Source organism: Columba livia, chromosome 19 (genome assembly GCF_036013475.1).
Source record: "Columba livia isolate bColLiv1 breed racing homer chromosome 19, bColLiv1.pat.W.v2, whole genome shotgun sequence".
Taxonomy (NCBI): Eukaryota; Metazoa; Chordata; class Aves; order Columbiformes; family Columbidae; genus Columba; species Columba livia.
In genome coordinates, this window is record NC_088620.1 from 10,671,935 (window position 1) to 10,694,538 (window position 22,604).

General features: G+C 54.3%; 1 protein-coding gene and 1 long non-coding RNA gene across 23 annotated transcripts in view; one reads left to right on the forward strand and one right to left on the reverse strand.

Annotated features, from left to right (window-relative positions):
• Positions 1–22,604, forward strand: part of EXD3 (exonuclease 3'-5' domain containing 3) — a 297,294-nt gene that overhangs the window by 230,447 nt on the left and 44,243 nt on the right. For 5 of the 21 annotated variants that reach the window (XM_065036177.1, XM_065036180.1, XM_065036181.1 and 2 more), the window contains one exon: positions 5,338–5,692. The exons of the other annotated variants lie outside the window; for them this stretch is intronic. In XM_065036177.1, coding sequence (XP_064892249.1) covers positions 5,338–5,343 — 6 coding nt within the window. In that variant the 3' untranslated portion in view covers positions 5,344–5,692. Of the gene's footprint in view, positions 1–5,337; positions 5,693–22,604 lie in introns of those variants that run through there. 21 annotated transcript variants of the gene reach the window in all.
• On the reverse strand, positions 7,043–11,042 carry LOC110355212 (uncharacterized). 2 transcript variants are annotated; one of them, XR_010467230.1, is made up of 3 exons: positions 9,820–11,042; positions 8,233–8,535; positions 7,267–7,731 (listed from the first exon to the last, which is right to left on the reverse strand). It is a non-coding gene; the product is annotated as an uncharacterized LOC110355212 (long non-coding RNA). The 2 variants fall into 2 exon arrangements; XR_002407713.2 differs by having other exon boundaries at positions 7,043–7,731; positions 8,233–11,042.

The window sequence follows — 22,604 nt, forward strand, 5'->3', positions numbered from 1 at the left end:
GGGCCCTGTCAATATTTTCTTGACATTTAGGAAGTTCAGAGAAGTGTTTGTTATTTCCCTGCCAACTTGACAACAACGTGAAGACGGGAGATGCGCGTGGCCCCTGGCAGTGCCGCCGGCCGCTCCGCTCGGCAAAGCGCTGCCGGGGGGTTCGTGGAGGGCTTTGATCTGGTTTGACTGAGGAAACCAAGAAGCTGCAGCTGGTGTGGGGTCGGCATGCTCCTCATCTCACAGAATCACCGAATCCCAGAATGTCAGGGGTTGAAGGGCCCTGGAAAGCTCATGCAGTGCAATCCCCCCATGGAGCAGGAACACCCAGATGAGGTTACACAGGAAGGTGTCCAGGCGGGTTGGAATGTCTGCAGAGAAGGAGACTCCACAACCCCCCTGGGCAGCCTGGGCCAGGCTCTGCCACCCTCACCAGGAACAAGTTGCTTCTCAAATTTAAGTGGAACCTCTTGTGTTCCAGCTTGATCCCATTACCCCTTGTCCTATCATTGTTTGCCACCAAGAAGAGCCTGGCTCTGTCCTCGTGGCACTCACCCTTTATATATTTATAAGCATTAATAAGGTCACCCCTCAGTCTCCTCTTCTTCTTTGAGGCTGTAAGTGAAAAACTGGCTGTGACCTGACACTGAAATGTTATCACTTCTCTTGATTCTCAGAAAGCTCATTTGGGAGCCCTTCTGTCTCTGGTTTGGACACACACATCCCGGCTCGTCGTTCGCTCCCGCTTCTGTTGCAAAGCTGCCCAGTTCTCAGCAGCCACACAGTGCGAGGCCGGGGACGCTCAGGTTTAATGAGCTCCAAGCTCGTTAAGTGCCAGCTGTGTGGTGTGTCCCTTCCTACAGTCACACTTGTAACGTGGTGTAGACAAGTCTTCTGCATCTTTCAAATCCGTCTCTTTTAGACACAGCCCAGCAAGTGTATTAATGCTGGAAACTCCTGTGGGGCTGGCAGTTTTGTTACACTCTCAATTCCTTATATTTTGATTCTCAAAATTTTATTTCTGTTTTTGCCAGAAGAGCAGCCCATGCTGGAGCTGCTGGGCTGATGGAGAGGGGTCCCCCCATCCCAGCGGGTTGTAAAGCGTCACATCCGGCATCTGTGAGCTTTTTCCCCATCCCCATTTCTGGCCACTGGTCTTTCATACTCATTCCTTGCAGTTTATTTTCTCTCTCAGTCTTTGGTTCAGCGCCTCTTAAACATACTCAGGCATCACCTTTACTGTGGGTTTCTGTATTTGACCAGCAGGTTTGGTATCTCAATAGAACGATAGCCATGATGTTGCGCTAGATGTGTATTGAACAGAGAAGGAGGCAGGTGCAGAAGCTAAAAATGACATCAAATAATTCATGAATTAAATGAAGAGCCTCTGTTTCATGAAGACCCAGCGCCGGAGCGATTCCTCCCTGCCACAGCACAGGGAGAAGGAGAATCCTGGTGGACATGTGGCAGTGGGAACGTGGCTGTTCGTGGGCTGTGCGACCATGTTACTGAGTGCGACTGCTCCGAACTGCCCGGTGGTGTGAGCTGCTGGGGCTCCTGCTCAGAGAGCCGAGTGGGAAAATAGCCCACGCGTGACGCGTGCCCGCCTGAACAGTTTCTGAGGGAAGGACCTTCCATCCCGCATCGACCCCGGGAGCGGTGCTGCCCACCTGAGCGCCCGGAGCCTTTCGGGAGGAGGCGGGAAAGGGGAGAAACAGGTAACCGAGACTTCCCAAAACCGCTCGGGCTGCAGGGGAGCTGGAAATCACCTCCGGTGTTTTCAAAGGCCCACACTAGACACAGCCAGTGTGATTAAACCCCTGTCAGCTGAGAGGGATGAATTCACCAGGCTGCAGGAGAAATCAGCCAAGGTTTTAATTAGGTGCTGCTCTCTCTGGATTTTAATGGGAGCTCATCTGCCTAAGTGGGCATTTTTACATATTAGTTGTTTTTCTGACATGTAAACACCAACATTTTCTACCTCTTCCTAAGGCAGCTGGTGCTGCTGGAGGAGAAATCCACCGAAACATGGCCCCCATGGACACCCCCGAGAGCACATCCCTGGGGACCCCGGCGCGGGGACCCGCGTTCCCTCGGGGATCGCCAGACAAAGAACTGGGGTGCGTTTAGGGGCTGGGGGCTGGGGTGGCAGCAGCTGGGTGACAAGGAGGTGTCACAGCCTGGGGCCCAGCGCGGTGGGACAAGCCCGGTCCTGGGCCGGGTCCGTGGGCACCGGGGGGAGACAAGTGACGGGTGACAAGGGACAGGGGACAGCAGCAGCGGGGCTGTGCCAACGCTGGGCGAGAGGCCGTGGGGCTCAGCCAAGCGCTTCCTCTCAGCCGGGTTTTCTCCATGAAGCAGATTTCTCATCATACATCGGCCTTGTTCTGGGAAACTGCCGTTTGGGTGCAGATCGATGCCCCCGGTTTCCAGACAACACAAGCAACCAACGAGATACATTCAAATGTTTCTAATCAAATACGCTTTAATGAAAAATATTTCTTAAAATCAAAACATTTCTAGCAGAAAGGATAATTTCTGCATTGTCAAAGTACCGAACCATAGTATCTCTATTATCAAGCAATATACAGCTGTAGAACCAAGATAAGATGGCAGCAAGTGTCGTGAGTTCCTCCGGTGCCAGATTTATTTGGAAATCTCCTCCCAGGTACATTTCTTTCCAGGACTTCTCCCATATACATGTATAGATACTGTTATATATAAAATATATAAAATATATAAAATATATAAAATATATAAAATATATAAAATATATGCATTGAAAAGTATATACTCTGTCTGTATAGTATCTTCTGTTAACAGAATGAGTCTAAGTGCATGCCCACAGCGTTGGGAAGCAGCAGCGGAAGCTCAGCCCCGTGGCTCTTTCTCTCCCGTTGAACTTTCCTCTGTTATTCTTGGGGAAGCTGAGCAGGGGTCAGGCCCAGGCAGGGAAGTGAGGTCTGGGGCTGTGGAAAACTCGGACCCCAGAGCCACCTCCTATTATATAGATATAAATGGAATGGAAAATTATTTCGAATAAAAGTGCACTGCCCTCTGAGAAATGTTCTCACAGAACTGCCTCTGAGAGCGCCTTAACTCTTTATCAGAGCACAGCGCTGTGCGGCGGGGGGACCTCGGGGCAGCGGTGACAGCGTGTGCAGCGTGACAGAGCTGGGGACGTGACAGAGACGGGGACGTGCCAGAGCCAGGGATGTGCCAGAGATGGGGACGTGTCAGAGCTGGGGACATGCCAGAGCCAGGGACGTGCCAGAGCCATGGATGTGCCAGCGCTGAGGACATTCCAGAGTCAGGGATGTGCCAGAGCCAGGGACATGCCAGAGTCAGGGATGTGCCAGAGCCGGGGACATGCCAGAGCCAGGGACATGCCAGAGCCGGGGACGTGCCAGAGCCAGGGATGTGCCAGAGTCAGGCATGTGCCAGAGCCAGGGACGTGCCAGCGCTGAGGACATTCCAGAGTCAGGGACATGCCAGAGCCAGGGACGTGCCAGAGCCAGGGATGTGCCAGCACTGAGGACATTCCAGAGCTGGGGATGTGCCAGAGCCAGGGATGTGCCAGAGCCGGGGACATGCCAGCGCAGCCGCTGCAAGCACAGGACCGAGCGCCATGGCCAAGCAGTCTGCGCTGCTTTCCAAGCCCGGCGCAGGAGGGTGGTTCCCTGTCTCTTCCCTCTCCCTTCGTGCCGATGGTGACTCTGCACCCCTGAGCCGGCCAGATCCGAGTCCCTGGAAAGGGAACGGGACTCGGCTTCGGCTTTCTGCATCTCCACGGGCCTGTGGAGCAGCACAGGGACAGCTCGGTGCACAGTGTGACCCCCACGCCCCCGTCTGCATCCAAATTGGTCTGAATTTTTAACACCATCTTAATTAGGGCTGCAGTGCTGGGCTTGCACAGCAAGGCACAAACCAGGGACATGTGCCAGCCGTCCTCGGCCTATTCCCAGTTCAACACCAATATACCTGCTTCTCTCTGCGTGTGAGAGTGAAGTGTTCACCCTCACAGAAGGCGGAGGCAGGGGAGCAGGCAGCTGGTGGCAGCGGGGCGAGGATGTGCAGTGTGAGCCGTGGGTGTCCCATGGGGTGCGATACGCAGCAGGAGGAACAAGGACAATGTGACACGACAGTGCCTGTCACTGGCCTTGCTTCTCCTTTGTCACTTGTCACTGCCAGCCCTGTCACCTCCGCCTCTGTTAGTGACAAGGCTTTGCAACAGAATGCGGTGCCAGGGCCTGGGGAAGCCCCCGGGAGGAAGGGCAGCAGGGCAGGGGGATGGGAGAGGCAGCTGCACCCACGACAAGGCCCGGGCCCAGCCTCCCCAGGCCCAGCTTTGTGGCCAAGCACAGGTCAGAAACAAATCACTCCAAGGGCTTCACAGCGCTCAGCTCCGTTTTCTTTCCCATCTGCAAGTCTGGACTCGGTCTCTCCCGCTGCCTCCCAGCACCTCCTAAAATCACGGGGGTTTTTTCCACATTTAGGTGCTGAAACACAGCTGCATTGTTCACAGACTGTAACTGCAATGCCTGCACAGACAGACAGCCCTGTAATTACAGCCTAGGCTGCAGAATGTGAGGGAGGTGGAACAAAAGTCAACGAGCTCATGCACACACACATGCAAAATAAAGCAGCTGCAGAGATATTCTGTTTGCTTTTCAGGGAAACATTATTGAAACGGCCACTTAAGGCGTTCATCAAAGGCAAAAATCAGGAATCTAATGGGCCATTCATCCAACGCCTGTGGCAAAATGCTGAATCCTGATTTAATACCCAGGAAGAAACTTGGTTTGGTTCATTAAAAATAAATGTGTAAGTGCCCGGACGGTAAGGATGTGATACAAAGCAGGCACTGGGGACTGGTGAAGAGCAGCCGCACAAGCCAGTCCCGTGTCCATTCTCCCGTCCATCTAAGTGATCTGCTGGACAACGGCAGGACACACGTGGTACGGGGCTGAGCCTGCAAGCGTGCTTAGGCAGATGTGGTTGAAATGTGCTGTGCCAGGTTTTTGGATGGACAGACATCAAAACCTCCCACCAGGGCACTGGAGGACAAGACCCTTCCACCTGTCCTCATCAGGCGGCATCTTAATGTGCCCGGTGCTCTGGAGATCTGCAGGTGGTCTGTCCCAGGTCTCCCGTGCCCTCTGATGCCATAATTAGGAATGCATCTGCTGAGGGATGCAAATCATTCTGGATTTGGGCAAGAGAAGCCACTGGAGAATCAGCCTGAAGTCACTAAAACGCTTCCAGTCTCTCATTTCTCTCATGAGACAGAAAATGAGAGGGCTACGGAGTCTGGCTATCACTAGTTTCTTTGCGTATGTTTTATTTCAGTCTTGAAGAGGAGGACAGATGACATGAGCTGGTCCATGGGTTTGGGAGCACCCTCCAGCCTAAATTCACGAAGACGGCCTTCCTGGGCTTCCTACAGTGCAGGAGGAGTGCTGCCTCCTGAAGCTGTTTGTTTCTGTGCTTCTTTGCATTGCTGTTATTGTTATATGTGTAAGATGCACGCTGGTTTTTAATTATACCGTAAAGAATAGTTTCTGCAATATTACATATTTCTAAGTTTATATCCAAAGAAAGTTCTGAAGTTTGGGGAATACTTTCAGTGCATTCTGTGTAGTCACTTCTATAACCCCTTCCACTGAGAACTTGGGAAGATATTCAATAAAGTGATTTACTGGAATACTAGTATTAAAGTTAGAAAAAAGCAAACGGATCTAGAAGGTAGAAGGTGAAGACTATGGGGACCCACCTCCCCACATGAGGGACCCTGCGGGACACCCGTCTGCCTTCTTCAAACACCCATCTTGGGCACTGTGGAGAAGAACATTGAGTATGGGCAGGGCAGGCTGGGGGAGATCTGAGTGGTGGGGAGGCCGGGTCACAGGCCGGTCCCAGCCCCGTGTGGGGCGCTTGGAGAGAAGAACTTCGCCAGAGCCCCGCTTTCCCAGTGAGAGCTCATCACAGCACCTTTGGAGGGCCCCGGGCAGGGCAGGTGGCACCCATGGCCCTGCAGAGCCTCAGCCAGTCCCTCCACAGCCATCAGCTCAGGCTGGGCCCACAGGAGGCGCGTCCCTGGGGCACGGGCAGCGTCCATGAGGGTGCAGACAGCATGCAGACAGCATGCAGGCAGCGTGCAGGCAGCGTGCAGGCAGCGTGCAGACAGCATGCAGGCAGCGTGCGGGCAGCATGTGGGCAGTGTCCATGCAGCATGTGGGCAGTGTCCATGCAGCGTCCATGCAGCGTGCGGGCAGTGCGCAGGCAGCGCTCCGCTCCCCTCCAGCCTGGCGAGCGGGCAGATGGACGGGCTCATGAGCGCTGGTGGGAGCACGTTTTTTCCCAGGCAGATTACGTAGCCTTTTTAGCTTCATCCCCCCTCACTACACCCCCCTTCCTCTGTTATTTTGGTGCCTTTCCCCAAGGGAAACAAAGTTAGCTCAAATGCTGTTCCCACCAGAAAGGCAAAAGCTCCCCCCCTCTTTCCTTCCTCTTTTGGGTTCAGGGTAATGTGTCCCATGACAAAACAAGCCCAGAGCCCTGCACAAAGTGCTTTGCCTCTCTCCTTAACGGGAGACTCTTTCTTCAGGGCCCCAAGGGCCGCCAAAGTGCCTCTTGGATGGAAGGGCCATCAAGTTGGATTCTTTTTGCATCAGCGGTGAAAGCAGCCTGTGCCCAGACATGGGGGGCAAGGTTGGTGGGTGGAGACAGGTCTTGTGGCTGAGTAACATGGAGTGGGGAGCAGAGAGGACCCAGGTCTCCTGGCTGAGCTTCAGCCATTGTGGTGGAGATGTCTCCATCAGAGTGGGTTGTTCAGGCTCCGCTGCAGCCCAGGGGCAGAGAAGGTCCCTCCTGGGAAGCTAAAGCAGAGCAGGGACTCAGAACATTTCTCTCCACTACCTGTAGGAATGGTGGGTGAGGAGTTACTCATCCTTCCCACTGCAGAGCAAGGTGTGAGGGGTTCACGTGTGGGCAAAGACACCTCAACCCAGCCAGCCAGCCTGGGGCCACCGGCAGAAGCATCCGGGCAGGTGGCTCTCTTATAGATGTTTAATTGGAATTGGCTGATATTGGGCTCAGGATGAGCATCCCGGGCTGCTCACTGCTGCCTGCAGTCCCACGGGCTGTACCTGCTGCAGGGAGGATTTTAAAGGGACTTATGAGCATGGGCTTTCCCCACTACTTTGGGAAGGCAGTCTTCTAGTTTTCCGGTAACTGATCCATAAAAGCTCCCTCTTCCCAGAAGTCACGGATCTCCGCTTCCCTGCCTACTGCATCACAGAAAATTTAAGTTACTTGTGGTGCACGCAGCGTCCTCCCCAGCCCTGGGAGCCGAGCACCCTCGCTCTGCAGCGTCCCGTTGTGTCTGTACAGGCGCACGGCAGAGCAGCCGCTGTGACGGTTGTTCACAGTTTATTATCCATACCACAGTCACATCCCTGCGCCCCCGCAGAAGGAACCAAGACATCCTGACGACCATTTCTCCTTGTAAATGCTGTTTTCAGGATTCCCTCCACCCTTGGATTTCTTTTACCAATTTTTAACAAATGGGATTTTAATGCATCCCCCTAAACAGAGAGACTGTAGCTGCTTGTGTTACCCATACAGGTGGTAAGTGAGTGGTGGGAGCCTGAGGACAGAGGGGTGTCTCCTATTTTTGCAACTCAGTAATTTGACATGATGAGACCTTGGCAGCCTGTTCTTGGAACCCCTGCAGTGAGGTGTCTGAAAGGGAAAAAGAAAAACAATTAAATAAACTCCAAAAAGCTAGTGATGAGAAAGGCAATTAAAAACGTAATTTTGATTTGCAATTTTTGTAAAAAAGAAAAACATTTGGGTTCAAAGACACTGAAACCAGGCTATCTTTTTATTTCAGATGTCCCCAAGGAATGCTGAACTTGGCAATATTAGGGAGGTTTATGGTGAGGGTGGGTTGTCCTCTGACACCGTTCACACCGTGACATCTGGGGTAGTGTTTGCTGTAGCCCCAAGCAGCGCCTGCTTTGGGTGAAACAAACCGCCCCATTCCCTTCAGCGAGTGCGAGCGGAGCCGCGGCGCCGAGCCGGCCGGCGGCATCTCCAGCCTGATGGAGGTGGGTGAGACGGGCCTCAGGTCTCCGCTGAGTTTCTATCCATGCATGAGAGCCAGCGGGACAGCAAAACATCCACTTGCTGCCGAGATCATTGAGTCCTGTAGCTGAAAAATCTCCCTGCTGAAAATCTTACCTGCTGCCACATAGATCCAAGCAGCGATGTGGTCCCGGTCTGGTGCTGGCTGTCAAATCAGGGTTTCCTTCCCGTACTGTGTCCAAGATGGTGTTTCTGCCTCCAGAGGTACCGTCCTGGCTGGGGCGTGATGATTAATGGCTTCCAGTCCCAAAGGTGTGGATGTGGGAGTGAGAATAGCGGAGCGGAGGGAATACGGCCCTGGCATAGGGTCCGCGGCCGCCTGGCTCATCCGTCAGGAATGCCGCGATGGAGGGGACGTTCCAAGTGTGTTCAGCATGGGAAAATATTTTATCAAAGAAGCTTAGAATAAAAAAATGAAATTAAAATCTAAACATGAACACTTGACACAGTGCCACAGGAGGGCTATTTTTAATTTCCTTCCTGATCGTTCCACTTGTTTTCATCATCGTCAGCTCTTTGAACGATGGAATTAGTCACCATATATGAGATGAAGTAAACAGAGAGCTCGTGGTTTCCGAGTCAGCATCATCTTAACTCTCCTGAGGGACCTGAGGGCCGTGGTGGCCGATGCCATGGATTTGCCACCAGCCATGGGTGACCTGGTGGCACCCAGGGCCGCGTGCGGGTTGGGGGTGCTGGGGACAGTGGCACCATGGGGGGCTGAGATGCGGCCGCACAGCAGCTCTGCTGCGAGGACCCGTGGTGTGGGTGTCAGATGCACTTTTACATCTTTCTTTGGGGAAGGTGCTTTATGTGGGGTTGCTGCCACAAAAGGAAATGCAGGTGTTTTTAGAGATGGGGAAACAGGCTTGTGCTCCATCCTCACCGCTCAGTGTTTGTATTCTGATCACTTCTAGCTGTGCACTCACTGAGCTGGAGAAGCCCTTGCTGAGGGCCCGACACAGTCCGGGCTCGATGTCCCTCCCGTTGTGGAGAAAGGAACAACTGAGCTCAGCTCTGCAGGTGCTAAAGCAGATCGGCCCCGGCCTGTGGGCTGTCCTGGCGCTGGAGCGGGGCCGTGACCGCCGAGGCACCTCGCGGTTGGGGGTGACACAGCGGTGCCCCAAACCCCATTTGCTCTGCGTGCTTTCAAACTGCTGCGTGCACGGTACGTTTTCTTTCTGGCTGTTTGGTTTCTTAATGTACTAAACTCAGGGCAAGACTAATTTCTGGTTGCATGGCTATGTCTGTGCTCACCAATTTCTTGACAAAATGAAGTATTGGGTTGATGTTGTAGCTGGAAAATACTTGTCGATATAACTGGACACGTCTCATTGACCCCAGAGAAGTTTCCCTGTGGCCATCCCTGTGACAGCCCAGCTCAGTTACAGAGCACTTTCCATTTTCCAGACTTTAGCTGATCTATTTCCTAATCCTCTGAGCTGAGCTCCTGAAGCTAAAGGGAGTTGCTGGGAAGCCTAAGAAGGAGTACATGGGCTAATGGCTTTAGAGCTGGACTAGAATAATACCTGTTCGTTAGAGACATTGTATTGCTTGGGAATGTCTTTCTAGGCAAATTCTGATATATTTAAAATTTTACTTCTTAACCACTGTGTCTGTTCTGAATATACCTTAGCAATGACAAAAAATGATCCCATTGAAATGCAATACTAAACCAAATACCTGACTGTCCAGTTAGGGCGTTGAATCCAACGCTGGCATTGCCTGTGCCATCAGCTTTGACGTAAAGTGATGTCACAAAGGATTAACGAAGCTCACCTGATGCAATGGCACTAGTCCCTTCAGTGGCTTTGTGCTTCATTCTGTAGTTTTAGTGGAAGGTCTGTGGTGGGTTTGGGCCGTTGCTGTGCTGTGAGGAGGAGCCCCAGATGGTGTGTGTGTCCCGGACAGAGCCCGCGGTGCCCCGGCAGAGCCACGTGCCCAGTCCCCTCGGCCCTGCCAGCCCTGACAAGCCCCCAGGTTACAGAGCAACATGAAAAATCATCCGGTTGGCTTTGGCTTACTTAAAAATAAAATCTCATACGCAAACCCGAGACTATTTGTTTTTATAGAAGTCTGGAGTTTCCCACAGTGGGCTGTTCCATTTGGGGACTATTGGAGCCAACATCCATTTTTTTCCTAAGGTAAGGAGCTTTCCTTACCGGGATCGTTAGGATAATAATCATGACAGACATTTCCTAATTAGTCGTTAATCATGAGCTGGCCTTTCTGACACATTCTGGGAGCTGACGCTCCTGCCAACCCTTCCCACCCCACGGTGCCCGTGGCCGGGCTGTGTCAGGCCATGGGGTTCTCCAGGCCACCAGCTGGATGTGCTGCGGCAGAACCTGGCTCCTACCACGGTTTCTGGCCCAGAGAGAGGGGCAGAGAGAGATGGAGGCTCTGGGAGGATCTTCTATGTCGTCGAGATTTCCAGAGCCAGGTGGGTGAGGATGAAATACCCACAGTGGGACTCACCCGGCCGAGCATCACCGCCACGGTGAGGAGCATCATCAGCCATCTCACTGATGTACCAGTCTGGTCGTTAACGAAGCTCCCACCAGGACTGGACTCTGTGCTCTCTGATTTACCAGGTTTCCTCATTTGCAGCACGTCCCAGCTGTCACAGGACGGTCCCACACCACATGCGAAGGGCTGTGCCAGCAGGGGCGATGGGAGGTGACTGGTGTCACCACGGTGTGCTGGGCAACATCTTCACGTGCCAGCTCTGCCTTTGGCCGTGGCAGCACCGTGGTGTGCTCCCAACCGAGGTGCAAGCGCGGGGCGGGCAGGAGGGCAGAGCAACCTCCCCAACCCTCCAGCCTCCCGGCAAAGAGCCGCAGCAGGAGCCATTTCTCACCGCCGTTCCTTCCCCCCAGACCTGCCCTCGCCTTTGTGAGTGCCCGAGGCCGCGGCAGCGCTGGGTACCCGCACAGCCCCGTTCCCACACTCATAATCCGCGGGTCACAGGAGACACAAAGGAGCTGCCGCACTGCTGGGAGCCGGGGCGGGGGCAGGAGGGGTGGCGGGCAGAGCCGGCTCCGCCGCCGTCTTTCTTTCTCACTGGGGACCACCTTCAGTTTTCTCCCTGCTAATCCCTCCCTTTAATCCCTTCTCCTCTACTCGCCTGGGTCAGGGCATTTTCTTGTCATCCCCCTGCTTCCCTGGCAGCTCCATCCTGGTTGCTGTCGGTAGAGGCCAGATCCAAGCCACGATGTCTCCATCACCAGCATCTCGCTGGCGACAGGGACCAAAACCAGGGCTGCTGGGACGCTGGAGGTGCTGCTGGTACCGCTGGGCTCTGCTCGTGCTCGGTTGCCCATGAGATGTTTAGAGGGGTCACTCGGTGGGGATCCCGAAGCCCAGATCCGGCCTCCTGCCGAATCCCGGCTTGGGAGCCGAATCCTGTGGGGCCCCTTTGCTGGGTGGCTGAAGGAGACGTGGGGTGGAAATCTTCCATTCCCACAGGCCCCACAGCAATGCTCTGCTCTCGGGTTTGTTCCTGGGGGCCTGGCTGAGTCCCCTCCCCTGCCCACCGGGCCCTGCCAGGGCTGGGCTGTCACTGAACCACCCTCAGCACCAGGAGCCGGTGACATTGGCACTGGGCCACGGGCATCACCTCCACCAGGCTCAGCACCTGCATCACCAGGGTGTAACAGCCAGCACTGGGGTTTGGGCAAAGCTTCCACACGAGGCTATCCAAAATGAGGGGCCCAAAATTGATGTTTTTAAAGCACTTTTGCCTCCCTGGGGCTTTAGCAAAGAGGATGGCTTCCACCGCCGGGCAGGAGCTCCCTGGTCACAGCACCTGTGCTCGCGTGCCCGCAGTCAGCGTGGAAGCATCCGTGTGAGGTGTCCCCGTGGCCCGAACCCTTCTCTGTCAGTTGTGTGCACAGAGCCCGGTACAGCAGTGTCCCCAGCTCCTGACGCTTCCATGAGGCACATAACTTGATGAATAACAGCAAACTGGGTTAGTTGCGGTTTGAGGACCATCAAGAATTAGAGCTGCAGTGCTGGTGCAATAAGGGCGTTACTCAGAATCTGAGCTGAGATTCACAGTCTGACTTTTGGTCCCGATTTGTGAGAGTCTTGGCTGTAACACTAAAACATCAGTATGTTCTCTATTAAACTGTCTAATACAATCGATTTCCAGCCCATGCTACAGCCATTACATGAAGTGTTCGGCAGCCACGAAAGTGAAGGAAGTCAAGAGTTGTGTTTTTATTGGAAATCCAACAGTAGCGCCCACATTTCGAGGCTTGTGTAGGGAGCTGGAGGGCTGGAAGGACGGGCAAAGCTCCGTATGGAGGTGCCTGCAGACTTTGGAGCCGTCCCTTTTTGTAGCTGTTTTTGGAAGTGCACCTGCAACTCATGGGCTGTTAGTCCTTTTTGTCTGGGATTTCAATATCTCTAGTCTTAATACTTTGGCATGTAGTATGGTCCTTACCCACCAATGAGTTTGCTGCTGCAAAATCTCTTGTTTCGGGACAACTGTTACCCGACCTTGTCTCCGATACCCAGGGCTGGGGCTGACTGGGCAGAGAGCTCCTGCCAGCACACTGTGGCATCTGCCATCCTTCTGAAGGGCCTGGGAATGTGCCCGTAGGTTTATCCTGGTGATAACATAAATCTCTTGGCACGTTCCAGGCACTCAGGGACTCGGTGGTGCTTCCAGAAGGGCTAAGGCACAGAACCGACTCATATCGTGTCTTATAGCTTCAGGGACCAGTGGAAAAAACAAAAAAAACAAGGCTGTGGCAGGAGAAGCAGCTTTGGATGGGAGATAAGGTCTTCCTCTTTCCCACAACACCATGGGTTTCTTATCTCCAGTGCTGCATATAAAAAACACGGACCCAGCGAGGCTGATTCCCACACTACGGCCAAGACACATCAGCATCTGTTTTCTCGGCAGCTCCCGTGTCCGTAGGAGGATGCCCGGGCTCTAGATGCTGGTGAGATGTTGGCTCAGTGGGTTTGCCCTCCCCGTTGGCCGGGGGCCCTGCAGGGTCCCCTTCGTGTCCCCAGGATGGCTCTGTGCCTGTCAGGCCTTGCAGCATCTTGCGGAGGACGGTCCCCAGCACCGCGGGGATCCTGACGTCGCAGCCCCACTCCTGGCATCCCCACAAGCTTCTCAGCAGCTGCCGGGGATGGAGATGGTGCCGCGGCCCTGCCGTGTGCTCGGGGTGGGAGCATGTGCCAAATCCCAGCGGCAGGACCCGTCCCCGAGGGGCTGAGCTGTCTCTGTGAGCACTGGTGCTCAGGAGCCCTGTCTGCAGCCAAGCAACGCTCACAGCTCTCTGGTGGGAAGGTTGGAATACCTGCTTGTTATTTCATGGAGTTTGACAAGGGTTTGGAACTTGGGATGTCTCGTTTAGCACCTGCACTAAGAATAGGGCAACTTATTTTTGCACCAACCTCTTCAAAATGATGGTGCTTCTCTCATTGACCTGTTTGCATTACTGTTTCTGGAGACCCATACGATCTACAGTCCTAATGGGAAAAATGGAGGTACTGCTGGCCTGGAATAATTTTATCAAGTAAGATTTTGCTTAATAAACCCAAGGACGGGTTGGCTGTTTGAGCCACATCTCCCACTTCCCAGAAGAAGTCAGGGACACTGATTGAACAAATCGAAGGTTGCCCCAATATGCCATTAAGAAAGACTGACCTCTCAGCACAGCTTTGGCCTGGGGTGGGTCTGGCAGCACAGGGTGGAGCAGGAGCAGGACCCACAAACGCTTTTCCTCTGGGAATTTTTAAGCCCAAAGGAATTTCACTACGAGAGGAAACAAAGCGGTGGGACAGGGCTCACTGGGCCAGGCTTGTCCTAACAGCGGAGGGTTTGCTCTGCCCCTTAATGAACTGCAGAATCACACCACGGCAAGGCTTTTTAAGTGCAACAATGTCAAAAGTTTTAAGTAGTTGTACAGGCTTTAAAGGTGTCTAACCTTTGACTCGCCAGCGAAAAAAAGCAGGGAAGAGATTCCTTTTTCCGCTGGAATTAAGTCCAGATTGGCAGCCTGTGCCCAATTAGCAGCAAAGCCACTAATGACACAGCATGTGCAGCTCCAGCCTCCAACTCTTCTCACAGACCTCATGAACTCTGGGACTATTTTCTTTGCAGCCGCCCTTGGCCAGCAGGATCTAGGCGCTGGATGATCCGTCATCAGCTCCGCTGGAGCCTGAACCTTTTGGGGGAAAGGTGATGGTTTCTGGGTGCCACGAGCAGGGGCTGTTAAGAAAATCCCCTTCCCTATCTAGTTAACAATCAGTCTCTATAGTATGAAAATTTACTAATGTTGTTAATATATATATCTTAGTGCACATGATACACTGTAATGTAAGGAGGACAAGGGGGCATGGGCTTCAACTCTGCCAGGGGAAATTGAGGCTGGAGATCAGAAAGCAATTCTGTGCAGAGAGAGTGGTCAGGATTGGAATGGCTGCCCAGGGAGGTGCTGGACTCACCGGCCATGGAGGTTTTTAAACTGAGATTGGACATGGCACTTAGTGCCGTGATCTAGTGAATGGACTGGAGTTGGACCAAGGGTTGGACTGGATGATCTCTGAGGTCTTTTCCAACCCAGTCCATTCTGTGATTCTGAGGTTGTAGAATTTTATTGTAGACTTTGATACTGTTCATGCTTAAGTAAAACAAACTGAAGGGCAGCCTGGCCCTGGAAATAAGGTTTCCCTTCACTGAACAACTGATGGGATGAGGAATGGAGGGATTTTTTGTCGGGAGCCTGGCTGCAGTTTGCAGCATCTCAGGCAGCACATGGCTGGTCGCTCGCTTCTTCCCTCGATGCGCCTCCCCGCACACGGCTGCGGGGCCATGGCGCCGCTGCTGTTGCTGTCCTTGTTCCTCTGGGAGCCCTCACCCTCGGGAAAATCCCCAGATTCCCCCGTGGGTCACACCGTGGGTCTGTTCAGGGCCGTGGGCTGGTGCCATCAGTTCCTGGGAAGGTCTGTGGCTGGGAATGAACGTCCCCTTTGGGACTGCGGGCTGGAGCAGTGTGACCCTGCTCAGGGCCCGCTCCTTCCGACACAAACCACTCTGGATTTTCCTTTTCCCACAACTAATTCTATTTCCTGGAAGCCCCTTTTCTGGGTTATTAATTACCAGTTTCCTCCCTGCTAATGGCTTTGTGTCACCGCTTCTCCCAGGGGCTGCTCTCCCCGACGTGCCCGGGGGGTTTCTGGTGGGCTCTTCGCATGCAAGGGACGGACGTGCGGCTCCAGCACAGCTTCTGCTCAGTCGCTGTGAGCTCGGCAGTACATCTTCCCCTCCACCGCTGGGTGATGAGCCACGAGCTAATGACCCACCAGCCCCAGGGCGTGGGACCCCAGCTCCCCATGGGGTGGAGGGTCGGGCCCTGTGCAGCTCACATCTCACCCAGCTGGGGCTCATTTCAGTTAAATAAAGTGAGGAGGGTGCAGGCTTCTCACTCAGGAGCAGAAACACTTGGTCAGTGCAGCTTGGACATGACAAGAGGACCATACAGGGGCTGCAGAGGGGTTTGCAGGGTCTGTTGGTGGCAGCTGCACTGGAGACCTTGCTGCTGGGGGATCAGAGGGGCCATGGGGAGCTGTGGCCTGGAGGGGGTGCAGGGGCTGTTCTGGCACTTGGGGGGCTGGCAGGGGGCAGCTGACCGGGGAGGGGATCTCATGGGGACATTGTCCCCACAGGAACTGGCATTGCTAACACTGAGACCCATACGCTCGCACAGCTGGATGTGCTGCCCTCTCTGGAAAAGCGCTGCCTCCTCAGCCTGCCTGGCCTACACACCATCATTTTTAGCTGGTTTTCTTCCCTGGTTCTTTAAAACCAAGCACAACCACGGACAGGGTGCTGGAGCTCATTCCCGTGCCAGGACTCGGGGAGTTGCTGCCCCGTGTTACTTTCTCCAGGGCTTTAGGCTTTGCTGTGCTTGTATATTAATTTCTCAGATCCTTGCCTTTCACCAGCTGCTTTCTCTGGCTTGTTCCTCCTTTTCTGCTCCTTTTCTGTATGATTTGTCCCTAAAATAAGGGTGGCTCTCCCAACCCTGCCTTCCAGCTCCCACACAGCTGTCTTTCCCCACTCACGGTACCCAGGGCAGGTGATGCTGGGTTGGACTCTGGGAAGCAGAGCGGAATTGTACTTTATTAAAAACCCTAGAAATTGATTTTGCAGAGGCCATTAAACAGCAAGGCAGCTAAAAGTAGATAAATCTACTAATTATTTACTCATTTTAAAAGCCCTCCAATAAATCCCTTTAAGGTGATCCCATAAATCTCTCTAACATCATTAAGAGCAGTTGTCTTCAATTCTTATCTCCCCCCAGGGAAGCCTTTTATGGGCCTACAGACACAGAGGTATTAGGATTTGTGTTGCAGATATAACTGAAGTTTGGTGAAATCGTCCAACAGAAGTGACCCTCTGTTGTCTGTGCGGCAATCAGGGAGCAGCAGATCCTCCCTGGGGAGGCAGATGGAGCCCCTGGGGCTGGTCTGAGACCTCAGCTCTCATCTCACGTCTCCACTGCTGCTGTATCCCCAAGACAAGGTTTCTGGAGGGCTGTATAGACGCCGAGGCTTGGCCAGTGCTGCTACAAACACCTTTTCCTGGCATTGCACAAGAGTTCGAGCGCAGGACAAGCCTGTTGGCAGCGGTCAGGCCTCCTGCCCTGGGTGTATACAAGGATTTGCCCAGCAAAGGGCTGGGGATGGGACCTGCCATGGCCACACTCGGGATGGAACCCAGAGGGAAGGGGCCTCTCCACCTAGAGCTCGGGTTCTGGTTGTGAGTGTCCAGGGGCCGTCTGTGCAGCCCAGGTCACTTTGCTGAGCTGTTAACAAAAAGCAAGTGGGTGGCTGAGCCCCTCTGCACAATTTGGCTGTGGATTCAGGGGAGCAGCCCGGTCCCCAGCCAAAGGCCAGTTCCCCAGGGCATATTAAAAACCTGCAGAAAAAGCATTTCCCGGCCACCCTCCATGGGCATTTGTCCAGGAGCAAAAACACCCTGAGACCTTGAAATGGATGCAAGAGACTTTTTAGCTTGCAATTTGCCGATGGAGGGTTGTTTCCTGAGATGGTACCGGGTGCCTTCTTCTGCAGCACTTCCACCATGGCAGCATCCTTCCTCACTTTCTGTGACCGTGTCCCCTGTCCCCCAGCGCTGCTCGGCCCTGGCACCGCTCGCTGCCATCCCAGCGCGCCCGGGCAGGAGCTGGCGTGGGGGAAGCTGGTGTCAGTTCCTGCTGTGCCGTGCTCCTCTCTGCCGTGCTGGCGTTACCTGCAACGCCAAGTTCGCAGCCCGTTCATCTTAATTTGCACGTTGCTGGTGTCTCAGATAGAGACCAGGACTAACAGATGGTCCCAAGCTCAGGAGATCTTTCTTTCTTAACCAAACCACCTTTGTGCTTTTGGGCACAGGGTGAGTGGCCGGGTGGCGTCCCCACCTCCCCACACGCAGCCACCCTGGGCTGGGAGCCTGATGAGTACCGGTCGTGACAGCAGCTCCTGGGCAGTCACTTTGCTTATTACTCCAAGCGATTAATTAGGAGCTGCCTTGGCTCAGGTCTTGCTGGGCAGGAATGGACACAGCCCCAGTGTAGCCGGGAGCTGAGCAGCTGTGGCTGTGCCGTGCGTGGGCCCAGCTGGGCTTGACGAGGACCCTGACACCCTTGGCTGGGTCCATCACCCGGGGTGATGCTGTGGGAGGGCTGAGCATCCTTCCGCTCCAGCACCGCACCACAGACCTCCACTGCCCGGCCACATGCCATGGAGTGAGGAGATGGAGCGGTGCAGTAGGGGTGGAAAAGGCTGTCTGCTCCTCTCCATCCCTCCAGCAGTGTCCCTGTGCTGTCACTGACCCGTTCCTTTCCTTCCCAGCCCTGGCAGATGGGCTGTGCTCATCATCCCCCCCTCACCTCCTGGCCGCACTGCGCTCGGGGAAGGGGCCCTGCCTGGCAAAGCTGCTGGGTCGACCCTGGTCTCTTGCAGTACATGAAGAGTGCAGCACCTCACTGCCAGCCCCGCGGCTGGGGGCCACTCCAGCAGCTTTCGGAGCAATTCCTCAGGGGCCTTCGGTGTCCCGGCTCAGTGCCAGTGCTGCTGCCCAGTTACCTGCATTCACCTAACAGGCTGGATCCAAAACAGAACAGACATTGGGTGAAAAGATCCTGAGCTTTGGCATCCAGATGCTGTATGTAAGAGAGAGTTTCAACTCCCAGTGGTCCTGGAATTTTGAGCAGAGGAAAGCTGAGTTATTTTTCCCCTCTCCCTGATGAAACGACAGTGATTTTATTGTCTGATTTTAGGTTGAGGTTTTTTTGTTTAACCCTGGTGGCTTCCCAGCAGTCTTCAGGGTGTGTTTTTTCCTTTCTAGCTATAAGTTCGCGGGCCAGCGGTCGGTCGGTAGCTGCAGCAAGGTCTGGGTGCTGTGAGCCCGGCTCCATGGTGTGGGCACAGCGCCGTTGCCGCAGCCCTGGCGATGCGGCCGCGCTGAGCTGTGTCCCCCAGTCACCCCGCACCCTCTCGCCCCTCTGCCGTGGGTCAGGGAGCGGTTCCCCAAGCAAATGGCACCAGCAGCCTGATCTAAACGGACAGTGGTGCAGAAATTCAGATGTGAGCCCGATGCTGCCGCCCAAACCTCGCCCTGTGTCCTCACCCCCTGCTTCTGCTCAGGCAGCGGTTGCTGGCTGCCTTTTATTTTCAAGTTTTATTGCTCTAAGATTACGGGTCATGCAAGGAGGTTGTTTCTAACAATCCTTCTTTTACTGAGATGATGTGTCATTTGATTTTATGTGTGTTTTCCTGATGGGCTGTGCTTTCTGCCTGTGAAAAGCTTTGCATCTCTGTTATGGAGTCAGGTCTGTTCAGCCAGTGCCACACAATCCTCCACAGGCACCTGGCACCCCTGTCCAAGACAGCTGAGAGTGTCCTCACTCCTTCTGAAAACAAAGTGTAGAAAATGTTTAATTTTGCATCTGAGAACTTGCAAAGGCTCCAGTGTCCAGGTTGGGCGATCCTGGCTCTCCCGCAGGAAGGTACACCCCCAGCAGTGTGCCCAGGTGGCCAAAAAGGCCAACGTGTCCTGGCTGGTACCAGCACTGGTGTGGCCAGCAGGACCAGGGCGGTGACCGTCCCTGTGCTGGGACCTGGGGAGGCCAAACCCTGAATCCTGGGGTCAGTTTTGGGCCCCTCACGCCAAGAAAGGCCTTGAGGTGCTGGAGCGAGTGGAGAGAAGGGAACGGAGCTGGTGAGGGGCTGGAGCACAAGTGTGATGGAGCGGCTGAGGGACCTGGGGGGTTCAGCTGGAGAACAGGAGCTGAGGGGAGACCTTCTGATCTCTGAACTGCCTGAAAGGAGCTTGGAGCCAGGGGGGTCGGGCTCTGCTCCCCAGGAACAAGCGCCAGGAGCAGAGGAAACGGCCTCAAGTTGCGCCAGGGGAGGTTGAGGTTGGATCTGGGGAACAATTTCTTCCCCAAAGGGCTGTGGGGCATTGGAACAGGCTGTCCAGGGCAGTGCTGGAGTCACCAGCCCTGGAGGGTTGGACAGACGGACATGAGGTTCTCAGGACATGGGGCAGTGCCAGGGGTGGGTTATGGTTGGACTGGACTACCTTGAGGGTCTTTTCCAACCAAAATGATTCCATGATTCTATTCTATGATTCTGTCTTTATAGAAACTGCCATTTTCTGAGGCTGTTGACCCGGGGTGATGCGAATGCCCTGGTGCACCCAGGGGCACAGCAGGTGTGTTGCTGCGGCAGCGATGGGGAGCAGGAGAGCAGCTGGTCCATGCTGGGTGCGGTGGTGCTTGGGTCCCAGAGTGGGGCCTGCAGCCCATCCTGCAGCCCCTGGCCCACTCCCGCGGTGACAGCCAGCAGTGACACCGTGGCTTTGCGTTGTCCATGTCACAGAACAACTGGAGCTGCGGCTTCTCCTCCCCGTGCTTCTACTGGAGAGGCCGTGGGGCTGCCTGGGCTCTCCCCCCGCCCCAGAGCTGCCTTCCCACGGCGGGACGCGGCCACCCCCGCCCCATCCCCTCGGCTCCTCTCTGATGTGGCTGCCGAAGGATGTGGTGACAATAAAAGTGTGGGGACAGAGAGGTGTGAAGGGAGGTGAGGCTCTTGGTTTCCTGTTAGCACCAGCATGACAAGACGTGGCTCTTCCCCGCTGCCGGGAGCAGCCGGTTCCCAGCCCACTCCCCACACCACAACCTCCATTTACAGTTATTTACTAAAACAACACAGAGTGTGTGAACTCCCTCTAGGCCAAAAATAACTGCCGCCCCATTAACTCGAACTGTTTGTTTGTTTTGGGCTGTTTTCTGCCCTTATCGCAGGCAGGGAGCCTGCCTGCTGGGGGGCTGGGAGGGGAGCGGGGTTATCACCCCCCACCCAGCACTGCTGGGGAAAAGCTTTGGACTCCGAGACCCCTCGGTCCCTGCTCTGGGGACATTTGCTTGTACTGGGTAGAAACCAGCAGCGGCTGCAGCGTGTTTGTGGGCTTGGTGGGTGTTGCTTTCTGGTGTGCAGTGGGAGCTGCTGGAGGGGACGGGACAGCTGGGTCACCGTGGGATGTCCCGGCTCGTCTCCCACTTTCCTCCACGGGTTTTTGGGGACCTGATGGGCTGTAGGGCCGTAGCAGAGGCTCAAATCTGCCTGTGGCTGCAAGCATTGAGGAATGTGGCCAGCAAATGTCCCTGTAGGTATTAAGCAGGGCCTTAAGCAGGGTCTCAAGTGGGGCTGGGCAGACTGAGCTGGGGCTGGGATGGGACCAAGTGCTTCCCAGTCCCTCTTAACCCCATGTGCAGAATGGGTTTTGTCCAGTTTTCCTGAGATACGCTGTGGAGGGAAACCCCCAAATAGGCATTAATTCCAATTCTTAGTCTTTCAGCCAAGTTTTGGGGCTAAGAGTGGTGGGTTTTACCCTCTCTGCCTCAAATATTCCTGGAAACCCACCTTGGTTTTCAGCCAGCTCTAAAGCAAGGTGAAGACCTTCAAAATCAGAAGTCACCGTGAAAAATGCCTCAGATGCCTGGATGGAGATAAACTGCTTTAAAGCCAAAAATAGCACTTTTCCCGTAGTTGCCTGTGACAATGTTTGCAGTTCCCATCCCCGCTGATGTCCCCGGTGCTCCGTGCCTCGTGCATGTGTCACCCCCTTTGAGAAGACATTAAATGTGCATCTCTGCCTCCTTGAGCAATGTTCTTGCCCTCCGGCTGCTTTTCTTTGGGTGCAATCTGATTTTTCTCTGCCCAGGCTTTTTCAGTTCAGTCTATGCATTTTTGTTCCAGGTTTTATACAACATAAGATACATTTTTTCCTTTTTTTGTCCCTCCTTTGCCTTTGGCAGTGATGTTTATTTAGGAGGTTTGGCTTGAACTGAAGAGCACATGCGTATTGCAGCCTGCCCCATGTCCATCTCATGTCACTGCCATGGTGGGGGGATTTAGTAAATTCCTCCCCATTGCTCTTGGGTCTTGTTGGGACAGTGAGGGTGGAATTTGGCAGTAGGGAGGGCTGCTGGAACCCCACACACCACCAGTGTCCACGGTTCTCCCTGGGAGGGGGCACTTCAGCGTCCCTTTAGGGACCAGAATGCAGCAGGACCGCACAAGTGACCTGGCTGGGGAAAAACAGGGAGGGTCACAGCACAGTTGAAGTCCCTGTTTTGTCACTCCCCAGTCAGAACGTTCCTTAAAAGCCCCGTTCCACACCCAGAAATAAGAAGTTGGGTCTGTCACGAAGGAGAAGGGAATGTTCGGTAGGCTGGGTGAAGTCGGAGCATGCCGTTGCCACGCAGGTTGCTGTCTCAGCCACTTCTGCACCACGTCCATGAGCTCTCACCTCCACACTGTGCTTCTGCATTTGGCCCCACTGCAGAGGTTGTGGGCGCTCTGCCTGGTTAAAATTACCACCATACACAGCCAGGCATGGGAATTCAGTAAACATGTCCCCGACGTGCCTCATCCGAGGATCTGCAGGTACAGGGGACTCTGTGGGGAAGGGTGCGGTTCTCCACCCTGGCTGTGAGAGATGTATACGTTTATCAAAATGGTCTTTTTGCTTCTCCAAGGAAGATCTGGCCTTGCATAGAAAAGTTACAGCCTTGCCTGAGTGCCAGCAGTCCCGTCACACTTCCCCAGTACAAACCATCGCGTGCAGTCGCTGGTGCATGAACATCCGTGTGATACCCTCAACAAGATAAAGTGGAAAAGTCAATGAGGAACTGATGGAGCTGAAAGAAATATTATCGGGAAGGTTATGGGCTGTTGTAAGTCACGGAACGTGGGGCAAAGCCCTTTCTTTGGCAATAGCAGTAGCTGTTCAAGTTGATTCATTTGGGCAGGGAATGCCCCAGGCTACGAATTGTCATCCAGGGCCATTTTATCTCCATTAATATGTCCGTGGAGGAGGTTAATAGCACCAGAGCTGGAAAATGAGCTTTGGGCTGCAGGGAGCACAGCAATACAGA